Genomic DNA, 16,440 nt, shown 5'->3' with positions numbered 1-16,440 from the left:
TGGATGTTGGAGTACTCCGATAACAGAATTGGAATGAAATAGTAATCTGACGGAGGAGGTTTATTAGCCTGGGTGCCATTCCGAACTTAGTCTCGCCCACAAGGTTTGAGTTCGGGAAGTTTGGTCTGGCATTGCTCCATAGTAGCGTGAGTATGCTAGCACAATATCTGGCGGGCCAATCAAATTGTCAGGGCGGGCTTTATACGATGATGGACAGATGATCAACAGTAACGTTATCAACCACGTCACCAAAGCGCGCTTGGGTGACAACAACAATGGCTGCTGCTGGAGAGTTGAGGTGAGTAGATTCTGCTATTAGGTCTGTTCTAGAAGATATCGACAGCAAATTCATTTTAAAAGAGGAACAGAGAAACGCGATCAAGGCTCATCTTCTTATTCTAGGAGTAAAACTGCACGCTTTGATTTTTGTTGACAACAACTATGCGTCACTTAACATACGTCACGCACTCCGTTGCTCTTATTGGTTGTAGGTCTATCCAATTGAGTGCAGAGGCATTTTTTTCCTGGTTCGTTTGAAACACGCCCCATAATCACAGCTCTATGGAGCAGTATCAGACTCATATTCTGACTAGAATTGAGTAGGACTACGTCAGGCTAGAGGTTTATGCCAATTGACGTGTAAACACTTCATCAAGTTGTTCTGAATGTGGCAAAGCTGACCTAAAAGCTCCCCACATCAACATGGCGTACTTCTACTTTTAAAGCAACATTCACACAGAGGGGACACATTTTCCACTTGATCCACCTGCCATTGGTCCCCTGACATCCCAGCTCCCACTCCTACATAATGTCACCAAATAGAAGGAACGTCTATCCGCTCACCAGGTCCTCTTGTCTATTTACCCAACCTCGGCTGACCTTGATTTTGCAAAGCGAATTCCAGCGCCGTATGAGATACGGAAAGCCAAACAACTGCGTCGATGCTGGGATCTGTGGGATCAGCTCCCAGTTTGTCCAGTACCACCACCTGTTCCTTCACCTTACTTCATAATCCCATCTGGATACTGGTTGGTTAATGTGATGGGATTTAACAGAAGCGTTCAGGTATTTTAACAGCTGTGCGTCCACCAAGCCTACTCACAGCGTAGCTTCAATCCATCCATGTGTCCACTGCACTGCGGTCACTCTCATCGGCATCTGCATTGCTTGAAATGTGTCCCTCGCATTGTTGACCATTTAGCTGCTACTAAACACACCTTTATGCAGGGTTAACATGGAAATCAATCGCTCCAGTCGCTGCATTTGCCTTCCGTTCTAATGCACCCCAAGAAGCACTATATCAGAGCCATGTTCACACAACACATTAGTCCCATCAATTGCTTATTCTGATTAATTATTTCCATTTAAAAAGGTATGCAAATACATTTTATTCTGATCAGGAAGTTTTGTTCATGTAAATATATTTAAAGAAAACAAAAAAAACAAATCTAATGCAAAAGAAGTGCATAAATGCTCAATATGGTATTCACTTCATTAGGCCTGTATATCTGCTCCTTTCAAATGGTGGAGTTTTAGAGATCTCAGTAGCTATTAATCTTAATAATGTTTAGTTGAAGATGGCATTAGCTTAAAAAGTTATTGTCTGGAGTGGTTGTTAGACTTTAAACAGTTGGCTTGAGAAGACTTTAGCCTAAACAGAAACCAGCCTCAGTAGCCATTGATATAAGTAGTTAATGGTTTATGTAGCCCATAGCTTAATTAGTTGTACCATGAGTATACTAGCTTGAATAAAGTTTATATGTGTGTAGTCATTGGCCTGGAACGCTGTACAGGTCAGAGTAGTCTATAATTTAAATGACAGTTAGCTGAAATTTTTGCAAGCTTGGGTAGTCATTGGTTTAAAGTCGTAGGGAAGCGGCTGTTCCAACCGTTTAATTTCCGATTTCCCCCGAGTGGTGCCCGACTTTACACGAATGAATAAAGTGAAGTGTGATTGGTCGATTATCAAGGGGGCGGATTGTTGTGGCGGAAGGTTTGCAAGAAAGTTTGGTTGTGGCTGGTTTGTCGGAAGCCTCTTGCTAACCAGTTAGCAACTTAGTGCTAGTAGGTTCCCAATGGGAAATTCCATTGGGACCAAGTAGCACTAAATTGGTGACTTAGAAACGACACTGTCAAGGAACGCTATGGACAGAGGAAACATGCAAGAGGAGGAGAGTTTAGTGTCGGAGGTCATCCATTTTTTATTTAGAGGAAGAAAGCGGGGATGAAGATGTTGTGGAAGAGGACGCCAGGGCGGCAGAAGCTTGGTTTGGTGTAGAAGGCTTCCAGCCGTACATGTTTGAGCCCTTGCCTCGCAACGCTGCCAGTTCTGTTAGCTCTACGCCTGCTGAAGACACAGACGTCCATCCCCATGAACACTGGGACGGAACTCAATGGTAAAGCAAATTATTCTTATTTTAACCATTGCATATTTTATCTGCGACATCAGAATCAAGATGCTATTTGGGAAAAAATGTGATTGACAGATGACCGTTGATATGATTGGCCGAATTTAGGTGTTTAAGCTGACGTATAACTAACTGACCTGCACAAAATAATGAAGAAAAAAAAAACAGATTTTAAGACTAATATAAATTTTCTGATCTGTCTGATTAAGAGTACATTTATATACATGTTTAAGCCAGAATGATTTGACATTTAAATAAGACTTCCCTACGACTTTAATTAGCCACAACAGTTATTTGAGTTGCTTTGAGCCTAAATTGCTGCCAACTTATATAGCTAGAGTTATAACTAGCTTTTAGTTTAAGTAGTCATTAGCTTATTTAGTTTACCACTATAAGCTTTCCCTCCACTGTGTAGCTATCAGTGCTAGTAGCAACAAGCTGGAAAAATTCTTAGCTTAACTAATTTAAAGTTTGAGCAGTTTTTGGTTTGAGAAACCATGAGCATATATATGGAACCGTTATTCCCAGCCGTGATTGGTCTAATCCGTTACCGCTTTGAGTTGAGCCACTAGCTTGGCTATGTTTAGCCAACTAAATATATTAGCTAGATTTATGGTTTATTTTACTGTAAGCTAAAAAGAATAACGATTATCAGGAGGGCTAGCAGTAAAAAAGGCATTTCAGCCTACATAAATCACACCAAATTGTTTGCATGAAATGAAAGGAAGTCATTGATTTTTGTTTAGATTTTCATTAACGTTTATGTAATCCATAAACTCTTTATTTACTACTTGCCCTAAATAATTTAGCAAAGTTTTGCTCCTACTTGGAAGGAGGCATTTTACTTTATACTTCAAGGTCAGTTGATTTCAGCGGCTAAGGCCATATTAGGCATTTTCACGCCATATTTACTGTATTTAAATTGAATGTGCAATAAATATATTATTTTTCCTTTGAAATAATTATTCAAAGTTACTTTGTGAGTACATCTCATAATCAAAATTGCAATTATTGTTTCTTAGGGTCAGAGAAACAACAACTTTGTTGTTTTTTTGAACTTTTACGGAATAACTTTGTTGCCTAAACAGCACCTGGTTTGGTCTAATCAAAAATGTAATATGACCTAAACATGAGCCATTCAAATAAATACACAAATAAATTATGAAATATGCTCATAAATGGAATAACCAATCATTAAATAATGGAAGATGCTCAAAAACATACATTTAGAATGTATAAAATGAAAACTAAAGAAGGAAAAAAAAACACTGCTTTATAATTTACTTTTGTTCCAGTGGTTGACTTTTTTTTTCTACATTTATGTGAAGTGTCTTTTTAATCCAGTGTAAATTAGGTCTTCATCTAAAAGGTTTCTTAGAAATTTCAGAATAAATAAATAAGCCATAAATATATTGTCTACCTCAAAAAGGCTGCCATGGAATATTGCTTGTTTTTATGAATATGTTCTTTTGGTCTTTCCTCTCATCTCCTATAAAATTTTAAAATCTTTTAAAGCTATTCATCAAATTATCACATTTCTTTTTAAAGCTGTTCTGCTCCTTTTATGGGTTATGGGTTTGTTTTTTATACCCATCTATAAAAGCTCAACAAAGAGCTTTTTGTGAAGCAGCTGCTTTGCTTATAGGTTCTGGTCCAGCCAGTGGATATAGTTCATCATGCTTCTCTGTCCAACGCTTGACATCATTGGCAGGTTAGCAAACACCATGCAGCCATGGAAACCGTCCTCGTAGTGGTCACTAGTCACCTCGACGCCAGCGTCCCGTAGGCGTTTGCCGTACATCAGGCCGTCATCCCTGAGAACATCAAACTCGCAAGTCATCACATACGCTTTGGGGGTTTTACCCAGAACCTCCTGCTCTGCTAACAGTGGCGCCGCCCGCACGTCCATCAGCCCCGGCACCTCACTCATCACGCCTGGCGAGCCCCTCTCTTTAACGACTGGTTTGAAGCTCTTCTTGCGCTCGGCCGGCACCAAAGCGGTCCAGTTCAGCTTGGAGCGAGTTGTGGCGCTGATGGCCGGCTGGTCCAGAGAGCTGTGATTATTGGCCAGCAGGAGTGGTTCCAGGGAGGAGTCAGCACCCAGGTACTGCAGCCAAAACCGAGCCATATAAGGCCTGTAGAGGATAGGTACGGCCTGGTTCTGCTGGTATGATGAGGTGTGGAAGTCAAGAGCTTGGAGCACTGGGTAGATCAATGCCTGCGCTTTGAATTTCACTTTCAGAGATTTATCTGCACTTAGCTGTAGGAAAAAAAGACACAGCGTTAGATGAAGGCCTGACACAATAATCGGATTAAGCCTGATTAATCGATTACTGAAATAATCGTCAACTAATTTAATCAATTAATATTAACTGGAGCATAGAGACTCTAAAATGTGCCTTTAGCTGACAGAGTGACCCACTTAGAGCAGTAATTATACCAAAAATTGTATAAAACATGTAAACATTTTGCATTTAAGATAACAAAAAAAACACTTTGTCGTCTATCAATATGCGCTATCCAGAACTCATCAATTGGAAAAAGGTTTAGTTTCTCCTGGTTTAATTTAGCAAAAAGTCTTCTTTAAGAAACCTTTGGCTATCCGATTATTAATCCAGTAAATAATCAACAGATTTATCAATTTGCTAAATAGCTAGTTGCAGCCCTTGTTAGATGAAGAATCAGCTGGAAGGACCGTTTAACTCAAAGATGAACAGATCCAGCACAGAATTTCTGAGTCTTTAGTTACCTCATATCTTTTTAGGATCATACCCCCAGCAACTAAATGTTCTTGAAAAACACAGTTGGAATGCAAAACAAGCTACCATGCTAAATATGCTAATAATTAGGATGATAGATAAAAAAATAAAAAACTTTAACACTCCTGTCAACCAGTTGCAAACATATAATTTGTTTTACTCTCTTTTTTTAACAAATTAAAAGGAGTGAAATTAAAAAAGAACCACATGTCTCCATTTACTGATCACTACTATATAACAAAGCAACTCATTTCATGACAGTTTGCAGCACAATACTGTATTGGCCCAAATATAAGAGGGTTTTTTTTTCGTTAAAACGATGTAAAAATAGTGGGGGTTGTCTCATAATCACGTTCTAACCAACTATACGGCTGGAAGTTGTCTGGGGTCGCTACATGAACTCAACAGCAGAAGGCGCCATTTTTTCATAAAGCCAGTGACCCCACTGTGGCTGCACAACAGAGAAGAAGTGACATGGATGCTATAAATGGAGATAATGGTGGTCAACATAGCAGAGCCATCAAACAACTCTCAGACAGCAAAGAAATAAAGAGTTACAATGTCAGAAGACGGAACGCTCAAAAAGACTAAAAAAATGCGAACAGCTAAAGAAAAACTTATAAAAAAATTGCAGGGCTGCAGAGAGAGAGTAGGAGTAACAGCGATCGCAGCGAGGCACAGGACGTCTGGGAATCAAGCAGGTTTTTGAGACGTTCTATGAGCAAAGTTCAGATTGCATTCGAGTGTTACAAGATTTCATTTAAATGTTTCCCTGTTTTTTTACTTTTTATTTCATTGCAAAAATCTTTCAATGCAATATTTAAATGAAATTCTTAGCACCTAAATATAAAATAGTTTCTTCAAGCAAAATAAATTTGCTTTATCAGTCTTTTTTTTCCCTTTTTGTCCTTTTGTTTTGTCCCTAAAACCTAGTCCTGGAAAGAGGGGGTCATCTTATAATCAGGGTCGTCCTATATTCGGGTCAGCATGGCAGTTTAGAATGAACTACATTTGCACATTTAGGTACAACAGGTAAACCTAAATCTGCATCCCTGAATTGTTTGTGTTTGCTTTTCTACCTCCTGAGCCACAGCAGCAGCCAGGTTTCCTCCAGCGCTGTCTCCAGACACACAAACTCTCTCCGGATCGATGCCGTACTGCTGCAAAAGCTCATCAGATAGGAAGACCCGCGATGCTGCCAAAGCATCATGGTACTGATCCGGGAACACAGCCTCTGGAGCAAGGCGGTAACTGTAAACAGGATAATTGAAACATGACGGCATAAATAGTTTAAATCATCATATTTACTCGTTCACAGTCAAGTTTCTGGGCAGAAATCATCTCACTGTTCTTATCGCTTAAACCGTGTCCATGACAACTGAACAAACTCTTTGTTTGTTGAATGGCGGTGTCCCAGAAAACTAATTTACCATGAAGTTCAACATCAAACAAACCTCCTCTTTCCTAACAGACAGCACCACTGTTAGCAAGAAAAATAAAGCAATAAGACTAAAAAAAAATTAATCCTTTTCTTTTTAATAACTGATCTAAATCCTGACACTCACTCTACAGACATGATGACGGCGTCCAGATCTTCTGCCATTTTCCGACAAAGAAGGTCATAGGAGCGCATCTCTGCAAAAGCAAACACAAGTGGCAGATGTTATAGTTTAAAAACTGATCAAATATGTTAATGTGGAATAAAACATCTGCAAATGACATTTATAATAATAGCCTTTTATAATCATTTATCATTTCAATTAAGTTTATTTATAGAGCACCAATTCAAGAAACATGACTCCAGGGATTTTATTCAATTCAATTAAACCAGATGATATTATTGTGAAAATAAAACATGTTTTTCTTGAAAGTATGCCACATCAATTTGTGTATAAGTGTAGCTTATCTAAAATGAGACTGTTTACAGTAAAGTTTATGATCACTGCAGCTGCTCTGCTTTACATTACATGGGAGCTGTTTTAAAAAAGGAAAAAAAGGATTTCATGTTACTTTTAGGTCAAAACTAAAAATAATAAGCATCTGGTTTAAGCTAAAGAAGACAAAACTGCAGAGGTAAACCTGGGAATTATATACAAGGGGTTAACATATTACATAATGGATTCAAATATGAATGAACTCAATGCGATTGGTGAATGGTGTCCAGGTCCTGAGGCTGCAAAACAAGCCCAAATCACTACAGGTGCTGGTCATAAAATTAGAATATCATGAAAAAGTAGATTGATTTCAGTAATTCCATTTAAAAAGTGAAACTTGTATATTATATTCATACATTACATACAAACTCATATATTTCAGATGTTTATTTTGTTTAATTTTGATGATTACAAATGACAACAAATGAAAATCTCAAATTCATCATATCAGAAAATTAGAATATTGTGAAAAGGTTCAAAATTGATGGCCCCTGGTGCCACACTCTAATCAGCTAATTAACTCAAACCACCTGCAAAAGCCTTTAAATGGTCTTTCAGTCTAGTTCTATAGGCTACACAATCATGGGGAAGACTGCTGACTTGACAGTTGTCCAAAAGACGACCATCGACACCTTGCACAAGGAGGGCAAGACACAAAAGGTCATCGCTAAAGAGGCTGGCTGTTCACAGAGCTCAGTGTCCAAGCACATTAATAGAGAGGCGAAGGGAAGGAAAAGATGTGGTCGAAAAAAGTGTACAAGCAAGAGAGATAACCGCACCCTGGAGAGGATTGTGAAACAAAACCCATTCAAAAATGTGGGGGAGATTCACAAAGAGTGGACTGCAGCTGGAGTGAGTGCTTCAAGAACCACCACACACAGACGTATGAAAGACATGGGTTTCTGCTGTCGCATTCCTTGTGTCAAGCCACTCTTGAACCACAGACAGCGTCAGAAGCGTCTTGCCTGGGCTAAAGAGAAACAGGACTGGACTGCTGGTGAGTGGTCCAAAGTCATGTTCTCTGATGAAAGTAAATTTTGCATTTCCTTTGGAAATCAAGGTCCCAGAGTCTGGAGGAAAAGAAGAGAGGCACTTCATCCACGTTGCTTGAAGTCCAGTGTAAAGTTTCCACAGTCAGTGATGGTTTGGGGTGCCATGTCATCTGCTGGTGTTGGTCCATTGTGTTTTCTGAGGTCCAGGGTCAACGCAGCCACATACCAGGAAGTTTTAGAGCACTTCATGCTTCCTGCAGCTGACCAACTTTTTGGAGATGCAGATTTCATTTTCCAACAGGACTTGGCACCTGCACACAGTGCCAAAGCTACCAGTACCTGGTTGAAGGACCATGGTATCCCTGTTCTTAATTGGCCAGCAAACTCTCCTGACCTTAACCCCATAGAAAATCTATGGGGTATTGTGAAGAAGAAGATGCAATACACCAGACCCAACAATTCAGAAGAGCTAAAAGCCACTATTAGAGCAACCTGGGCTATCATAACACCTGAGCAGTGCCACAGACTGATCGACTCCATGCCACGCCGCATTGCTGCAGTAATACAGGCCAAAGGAGGCCCAACTAAATACTGAGTGCTGTACATGCTCATACTTTTCATGTTCATACTTTTCAGTTGGCCAACATTTCTATAAATCCTTTGTTTTTATTGGTCTTCAGTAATATTCTAATTTTCTGATATGATGAATTTGAGATTTTCATTTGTTGTCATTTGTAATCATCAAAATTAAACCAAATAAACATCTGAAATATATGAGTTTGTATGTAATGTATGAATATAATATACAAGTTTCACTTTTTAAATGGAATTACTGAAATCAATCTACTTTTTCATGATATTCTAATTTTATGACCAGCACCTGTAATCTGTCCTCCACTGACTTTGGTCCATCTGTTCTTAGAACAGCATTCCAGAAATCTTGTGATTCACTCAAATTTTGTAAATAACTGTGAAAAACTAAGTTCATACTAACCTGAGCTTTGCTTCCATATTTGATCTAAAGAGCCTTCCTCCTTCAATCATCCCTAGCAGGATCTTAAACATGAACCACAAAGGCCTGTAGATCTAGAAAGCAGTTTTTTTTTTTTTGCAGGGTTGTAGCCAGATGTGGGTGCCAGGGGTCGCCATTGCCACCCTCAACCAATTACTGGCCACCCAGACAAAAAAAAAAAAAATTCTCCAGAAGCCTTAAGGCTGGTTTATGCTCAGAAACCAGTAGGGGTGTAAATAATAATCGTTTTGTATTGATGCATTAAACCAACAGCCGACGATCCGATGCATCGACACGTCCGCAAGATAATCGATTCATGTTTTTTTTTTCCCTCTGGTCTCCTGCACGTAATTCTCCCTCCCGTGCTGCGGTGGCGCTAAACCTATTTTGTCCTCCTACCTCGCTTCCTGGTTATACTCTTACAGCAGTGTGTTGCAGTGAGCTTGACACAGACATTTTTAAATTATGCTCAATATTGAAGCGTGGTCTGTGCTACACACTGTGGGTCTAGATACGGCCGAGGAAGTGGGGGCGCGTTTAGTCGACGACGGAGGGACATGAGGGCCAAAAAAGGCGGAGATCCCGGTGGAAAAAGGGTCCGAGCGTTCTCGTGCACCTCGCTCTTCTTGCAGGTCAAACTTCATGAGTTGTTTTCCGCAATTTCGGTCATAAAAACAAAACAAGCCGGCCTCCTGTCTGCGGTCAGCTACAATTTGGGAGAGGAGCAGCGGAGCGTCTGTGGAGGGGGCGGGACGTTTGGAGCCGAGGTATTGCATTGCACTCATTGCACTGATTTTGTGCAGGATTTTTGATGCAAAGCCTTATAGAATCTATAACGCAGGGGTATTAATATTTTTCAGTGAATGAGGTTTTAATAGGAATAGATGGAGTGCAACTTTTCTACTTCTGTTATTTGCTGTTGTTTCTCAAAAAAAAATGCATAACGATATTAGGTGTGTGCAAAATAATCGTCATGATGATGCATCGTGATTCTAATTTTCGTGATCTACTGCATCGATTCTTGATGCCAAGTATCGATTATTAATTTAAAAAAATGAATAAATAAAATTGCATGAATGGTTGGCGAACATCAGCCAAAAACAAGTGTAATACAACTTCCAGTCCAGTAGATGTCGCTGCAAATGGGTTGACGCACGCTGCCTTGTGTCACAAGCATTTCCGGCCGCGGGATACTGTGCCGAGTCATTCAAAAACAAAACATTGAGGAGAAAATATTGCAATGCATCGCAATAATTCAAGTATTGTGATGCATCATGATAGAATCGCATCGTGGCCTGTGAATCGTGATTCGAATCGAATCGTGACTTCTTTGGCAATACCCACCCCTAAACGATATTACAGCTTTCATTTATTTATTTCAAATTTGAAACATTGTCTAGCCTGTAAGGTGTAAAAAAAAAAAAAAAATGAACCCATTAATCGAATCGAATCGTGGTGTATTCTTGAGTATCGAAAACAATCGAATCATTGGGTCAAGAAATCGATACTGAATCGAATCGCCATGATGGATGTGATTTACACCCCTAGAAACCAGGTCGCCTGCGTATGTGTCACAGTGAACGCAGATAAGCGCCCTCCCCTTCCGCAGACACTCTGCTGCACATCTTCCAAATTGTAGGTGACCGCAGACAGGAGGCTTCTGATTGGTCAAATCTACATCCACGCTACAGTATGTGTATTACCTGTTTGGAAGCTTACCGGCTTGTTTCGTTTGTGTGACCACCATTGTTGAACATGAATTGTGAAGTTGGACCAGCTAGAAGAGTGAGGTGCACTAGAACACTGGGACCCTTTTTCCACCTGGACCCTCGCTCTTTTTCGCCCTCATTGTCCTTCCGTTGTCACAACTTGCCATTTGCGTTTTTCTACTTCCTTGCCTCTGTATCTAGACCCACAGCTAGTTCGTGATTGTGCCTCTAGCGTTGTGGAGTGGAACAACATAGCGCAGACCACACTTGAAAATTGAGCATAAATCAAAAATATCAGCATCTTACCTGCGACCAGCTCACTGCGACACTCTGCTGCAGGAGTATAACCAGCCCTTTAGTCCTCAACACTGCAAACCCGGATTCAAATCCGACCTGCGGTCCTTGTGCCACTAGTGCTGTGTTCTAACTAATTTGAAGTTTAAAAAAATATATTGACCATAAACAGAAAACAGAAATACTGTAGTTAATTATTTAAATCACTATAACAATATTAAAGGTGGCAAAATAAAAATTCTTGCGACTGTTGTCCACTTTTAAAGTGAGAGCAGTGAAGCTACGAATAATATCTAAAACTGAAGCCAACTGGACGCATAGATGCTAGAAGTGTGCAGACACAGCAAGAGGAAATGAGCTCATCATAATGATTGGCATGGGGAACAACCAATGGATGAGGTGATCCCACCTGGAACTCAAAACCAAAGATTGTCCATTATGCCTTAATTCAGACAGCATGGATGTTGATTCATTGGCAACAGTTTTAGGCTAAATCTGGTGTTTCTTCAGCGATCTATTCAGAAAATGTGGACGTTGTGCTTGTTGGCAGAATGGGCACTGAACTTATCCATTTTTCCCCCACCTCATTGGTCCAGCCGGGCCACCCCCATGAAAAATGTGGACCTTTTTTTGCCATTTGTATTATCATATGGCGAATTACTAGTAAGTCCACCCCGTGAAGGTTATCAGCTTCCAAAGATATTTTAGCAGAATAAGATCTGATAATGAGTCGATACAGTGATTTATGCCTTTTCTGAACATGTCTGAAGTTTTAGTTAAATCTAAATAAAGTTAATCCATTTGTTCTAACTGAATTACACAAAAATAAAAAGAAATGACTTCTTAAACCATGCTATTTTTACTTTTGATGGAGAAAATACTGAATTGAACAGAATCAAACCCACTTGCACTGCCCAGCGCCCAGCCTCCTCCGTGGAAATAGATCACGCCTCTTCTCAGCTTCTTTTCCCCTTTCGGCTGAAACACCCGGGTGGGGACACCTCCCAGTGTGGAGTCAGTCACGTTCACAGCGGAGCAGGAGCGAGCCTCTATCACCTCCACCCAGGACACCACCCGGTTCAGCAGGTGAACACGGTGGCACACACCCAGGGTGTGGGCTGCATCACTCTGAAATGCACAAACAAGCCACGTTCATCAACTTTAAGCCCCAAAGGGTTCTCCTGAAGTTTGTGCAAAAAATAAGAACCAGAATAAAAGGTTTCCCTGCATCTTCAACCTATCTAAACAAGCTTGATATCAAAATAAAACAAACACTTAAGAGATGCTATCAGGGTTACAACAGAGAAAATGTTGGAACTGAGAAAAATAGGAGGATTTTTTTTCTCCTCGCATGAGATTTTATTTGCATTATTCAATAAATTAAAATGTAGACATATTATAATAAAGGCTAAAAACTTCTGGAAACCTGAGATCCAGGAGTGACATTACCCATGCAAGCTTCATGCAGCTGAGGGAAATTTAAGGAAAGTTACAGAGGTTTTAGTAACGATATATTGGAATTCAGGTGAAGATTCTCAGTCATCCAGGTCATAGTCATTCCAGAAAAGTAAAAAAAAAAAAACACTGGAATTTGTTTCGAAGTTTAAAGATATTTTGCTTCCCATCCAGAAGGTTTTTTCAATTCAAAATTGTTCAGTTCAATTTGCATGTTTTCTAAGCAAAAAACAGGCTTTGTTTTTGTTCTATTCTATAAAGCAGAGGTCATGGATTAGCAGACCGCGGACCGAACCTGATTTAAAATATTTATAAATTACTGTCATGTTTGTCCCATGATAGTGTCTAACTTCACTTGCGCCGCTTCTCCTTTTAATATGTTAAAGCCTTCCAGAGTGTCTGTGACCAGGCTGCAGGTGATCCAAATGATCCAATGAGCTGCTGTCAGTCTGGGTTGCTGCTGCTGCTATTTTTAGACACAGCAGGCAAACCTGCAGCAAGCCGGGCGATGGGAAAGAAGGAGAAGATGATGAGAAAAAGAGAGCAGAGAAAGTGTGGACTGCTGGAAGAACTGCGGTGAACTGCTGAAAGAAAAGTGAAATGGTGCTCAAAGATGGTCCTGAACATTTAGAGGATGTTTGGTCAACCTGCTGCTGTGAAGCAGGATTCTCCACCATGAACAGAATCAACAATAAATATGGATGCAGGATCAAAATGAGCTCCTTGATATGTGCTTTAGAATGGCTTAGTCTCCATTAAACAAGGTTTAAAGCCTTGCAGGGCAGCAGAAAGCCCACTGCCAACATTAAGACAGAAAATAGAAAAAATTAAAACAAATGGTCAGTTCAGGTGTTTAATAAAATATGTGAATCAGGAAATTGACTATATACCAAACTGAACGACTGTTGATCTGTTGTTCTCTACTTCAAAAAACACTTTAGATTTTAAACTGGAAAAATGTTCTATTTTTTTATTTTATTTTAAAAGTCAATGTATAACATGGATGCATAAAAAACTCATTTTATTTCAGTGTTAAATTCTGTTTAAAGTAACATTATAATTAAAAATGTTTCTGGACCTTTACTGGTTTTTGATTTTCTTTATTCGGACCCCAATGATTTTTAATTGGTTTCTGACATTTTGAATTGAGAAAGCTTTCTGGATGGGAAGCAAAATGTCTTCAAACTTGGAAACAAAGTCCAGTGGATTGTTTTTTAAACTTTTTTGCAATGACATATTGAAATTTGTTGCACAGTTTGGCACCATTTAGAAAAATGGAGTCTCCTTCAAGCTTTACTTGCAAAACTTGATACATTCTCTTTATACATCTAAAATATCATCTAATACTAATCACACCGTTTCAATAATAGAAACAGCTATGTTTGACTCCAGATAGATTAATCTTTAAAACATCCAGCTTAGAAAAACTTAATCTTTAAATCATCACAAACTCCCAAAGCATTCACTCCTCTGACAGCTAAAAACTATTCGTTTTGAATGTGAAATCATCTTCCCTACGACTTTAAGTGGAAAGTTTCCATCCCACTGACGAATGAAGGTGAAATCACTGAACAAGGAGTCAAACCTGTCCTCTGACAGGACTTACAGCACTTGTAAAACTTGTTCTTTTTTAAATAAATATACGGGCGCGGCATCTGCTGCTGGGAGCCAGTAATTAACATGTAAAACAACAGTTTCTGCCCCGACATGTGTGTCTCTGTAAAAGCTGAGCAACATAAAGGCCTTTTGGCTGCACAGACAGAGGATTATTTTATCATCTCATGTCACCTGCAGAGCAGCTTTAAAGAACAAGAAGTTCCACTTAGACCACAAAAGACTGAGGATCAGACAGTTTCACCTTAAGTAGCTGGTAAAACACTGAAAATATCTGATTTTATGTAATAAAGAAAATACATCAAAACTAAGGATTAACAATTCTTCAGTTTGCTTAATGCATAACTAGCTATTTCTCCATCCACCTGATTTTTGGCTCATCAAAAGGCAGATAAAGACAAAGGGACGAATAGTTTAAAGCTGGAACTGAAATGATGACATAATTCCTTAGTTTTATTTGACTGGAGATTGTTGGTCATGTTTTACAAACTTTTAAAAAAGACCAAGAATCAGATCAAAAACCAATCTAAATAAATAAATTCCTAACGCCTAAAAGAAATATGTAATTTAATAATCTTGATTAACACGTTTAATTTGTAAATCACTGCTTCTACTGCTGACTTTGAAGTTGTTTATTTAGTTATTCTGACAGAGAAAACCAGCTGTTTTTGCAGTTACTAATCTACCTGTATTCATTAAACCCAGCTATAAGTGCATTGAGAAGTATTTTCTTCCTACAGAAACCTAGGAACTGTTACTCTTACAGCATTTACAGCATTTCACCGTTATACTGACCTGCATGAAGGAACATATCCAAAAATAAAACATATCTAATTATTAAATTATTGAAGTTATTTCTCAAAATGCACCTTTAATGCTTTAATCAAGCCTTTATATGTTCTTAAATTTACCTCACAGAAAATTTACAGTAAAAACATTGTAAATTAGATTAGCTGAAAATTTAATGGCTGCAATTCAGATTACAGAGAACCTTTTGCACAGCATATCTATGCAGAAATATTTTAAAAAGACATAATTTAGAGTTTTTGAATTTTTTTTTTAGCTCTATAATATTTCCACATCTTTTCCATGTATTTAGTGTATCTCTATCAGTTTATATTAAGCCTTTTAACTCCATCCATCCGATTCAAAACAACGCACATTTGTAATAATAAACAAAAAAAAAAATAAAAAAATATATTAAATAATAATAATAAGCTTTCAGAAATACATCTTAAGATTAAATCACCTTAATACAGTTTTTATTTATAAATTTAACACATTTTAAGGAGCATACTATGAATATGTTTCAGATCCCAGACAGGTGTTTACGTCACCCGCGTGCCTCTAATCTGCCTTATCTGTCCCTGCGGGGCTCCAGAGCCTCCAACCTGTCCCCCGGTGTTCCACCTCCAGCAGCTCAGCGCATCCCTCAGCCACTCACCGCCTGCATGAAGCTCCGGAACAGGGCGTCCAGCAGCATCAGCTTCCAGGGCTCGCTCACGCCGCTAGGTAGCGGCAGGTACACGTAATAGGCGGCCGCCGCCAGCAGCACGGCTCCGGCCAAACGGAGCCTCATCACGCAGCGGGAGGAGGAGAGAACCTGCCCGGTTTCATACGGCACTGCCTGCTGTCAGGTAGCCAACGGTCAGGGAGGAGGGAGCGGGGTGAAGGAAGGCTCCTTCAGGGATCGACGAAACGCCGAGGAATGACCCTAGTTTGAAAATAAAAGCATAAAATGACACCTTGGTCGGCAGTTTTTACTATGGAGAAACCTGATGAAACTTTTATTTTGAAATGCCTCTACCGGAAGTCAGTTAGATCTTGCGTAAGGACTTTGCTTATGGGATTTGTAGTCCATAATAAGAAAAAAAATAAAAAAAACTTACCCCAAAAAAAATGACGTTTAACACATTATGTTGCCAACATTTCTTTAAAAATAAAATGACCCGTTTTAAGTAATACTCAGTTATTAACCTGAATATATAATTCAGGTTTGTTTAATAAATATATTCATAGTGTAGGTAGGGTGGAAATCACTGGCCAAGAAGTGTCCCTCATTTAATATTCATGAATCTGGCAACCCTATTCATGGCTAAACTCAGACATGAAGTTTTAGAAGGACATCATACCGACTTGATTTAAAAAAAAAAAAAGATTTGTAGGCTTATTTCACTACATAACTAACTACCACACAAAATTACGGAAAGTTATTTTTTCAACATCTCATGCAGACACTAAGGTTGTGAAACGCTGTGTTTTT

The 16,440-nt window shown here is 39.2% G+C and overlaps 1 protein-coding gene across 1 annotated transcript; it reads right to left on the bottom strand.

Moving 5' to 3' along the window:
* Positions 1–3,988: 3,988 nt before the first annotated feature.
* On the bottom strand, positions 3,989–15,890 carry LOC119776285 (neutral cholesterol ester hydrolase 1-like). The gene is made up of 5 exons (XM_038274602.1): positions 15,622–15,890; positions 12,014–12,236; positions 6,733–6,802; positions 6,247–6,418; positions 3,989–4,668 (listed from the first exon to the last, which is right to left on the bottom strand). Exons 1-5 carry the CDS (start codon positions 15,754–15,756, stop codon positions 4,048–4,050), a joined length of 1,221 nt encoding a protein of 406 aa, XP_038130530.1. The 5' UTR covers positions 15,757–15,890; the 3' UTR covers positions 3,989–4,047.
* Between the last annotated feature and the right edge of the window lie 550 nt (positions 15,891–16,440).

Source organism: Cyprinodon tularosa, unplaced genomic scaffold (assembly GCF_016077235.1).
Source record: "Cyprinodon tularosa strain WSP-4 unplaced genomic scaffold, ASM1607723v1 ctg921, whole genome shotgun sequence".
Taxonomy (NCBI): Eukaryota; Metazoa; Chordata; class Actinopteri; order Cyprinodontiformes; family Cyprinodontidae; genus Cyprinodon; species Cyprinodon tularosa.
The sequence above is the reverse complement of the archived record's forward strand: the minus strand, read 5'-3'. Positions and strand labels throughout refer to the sequence as shown.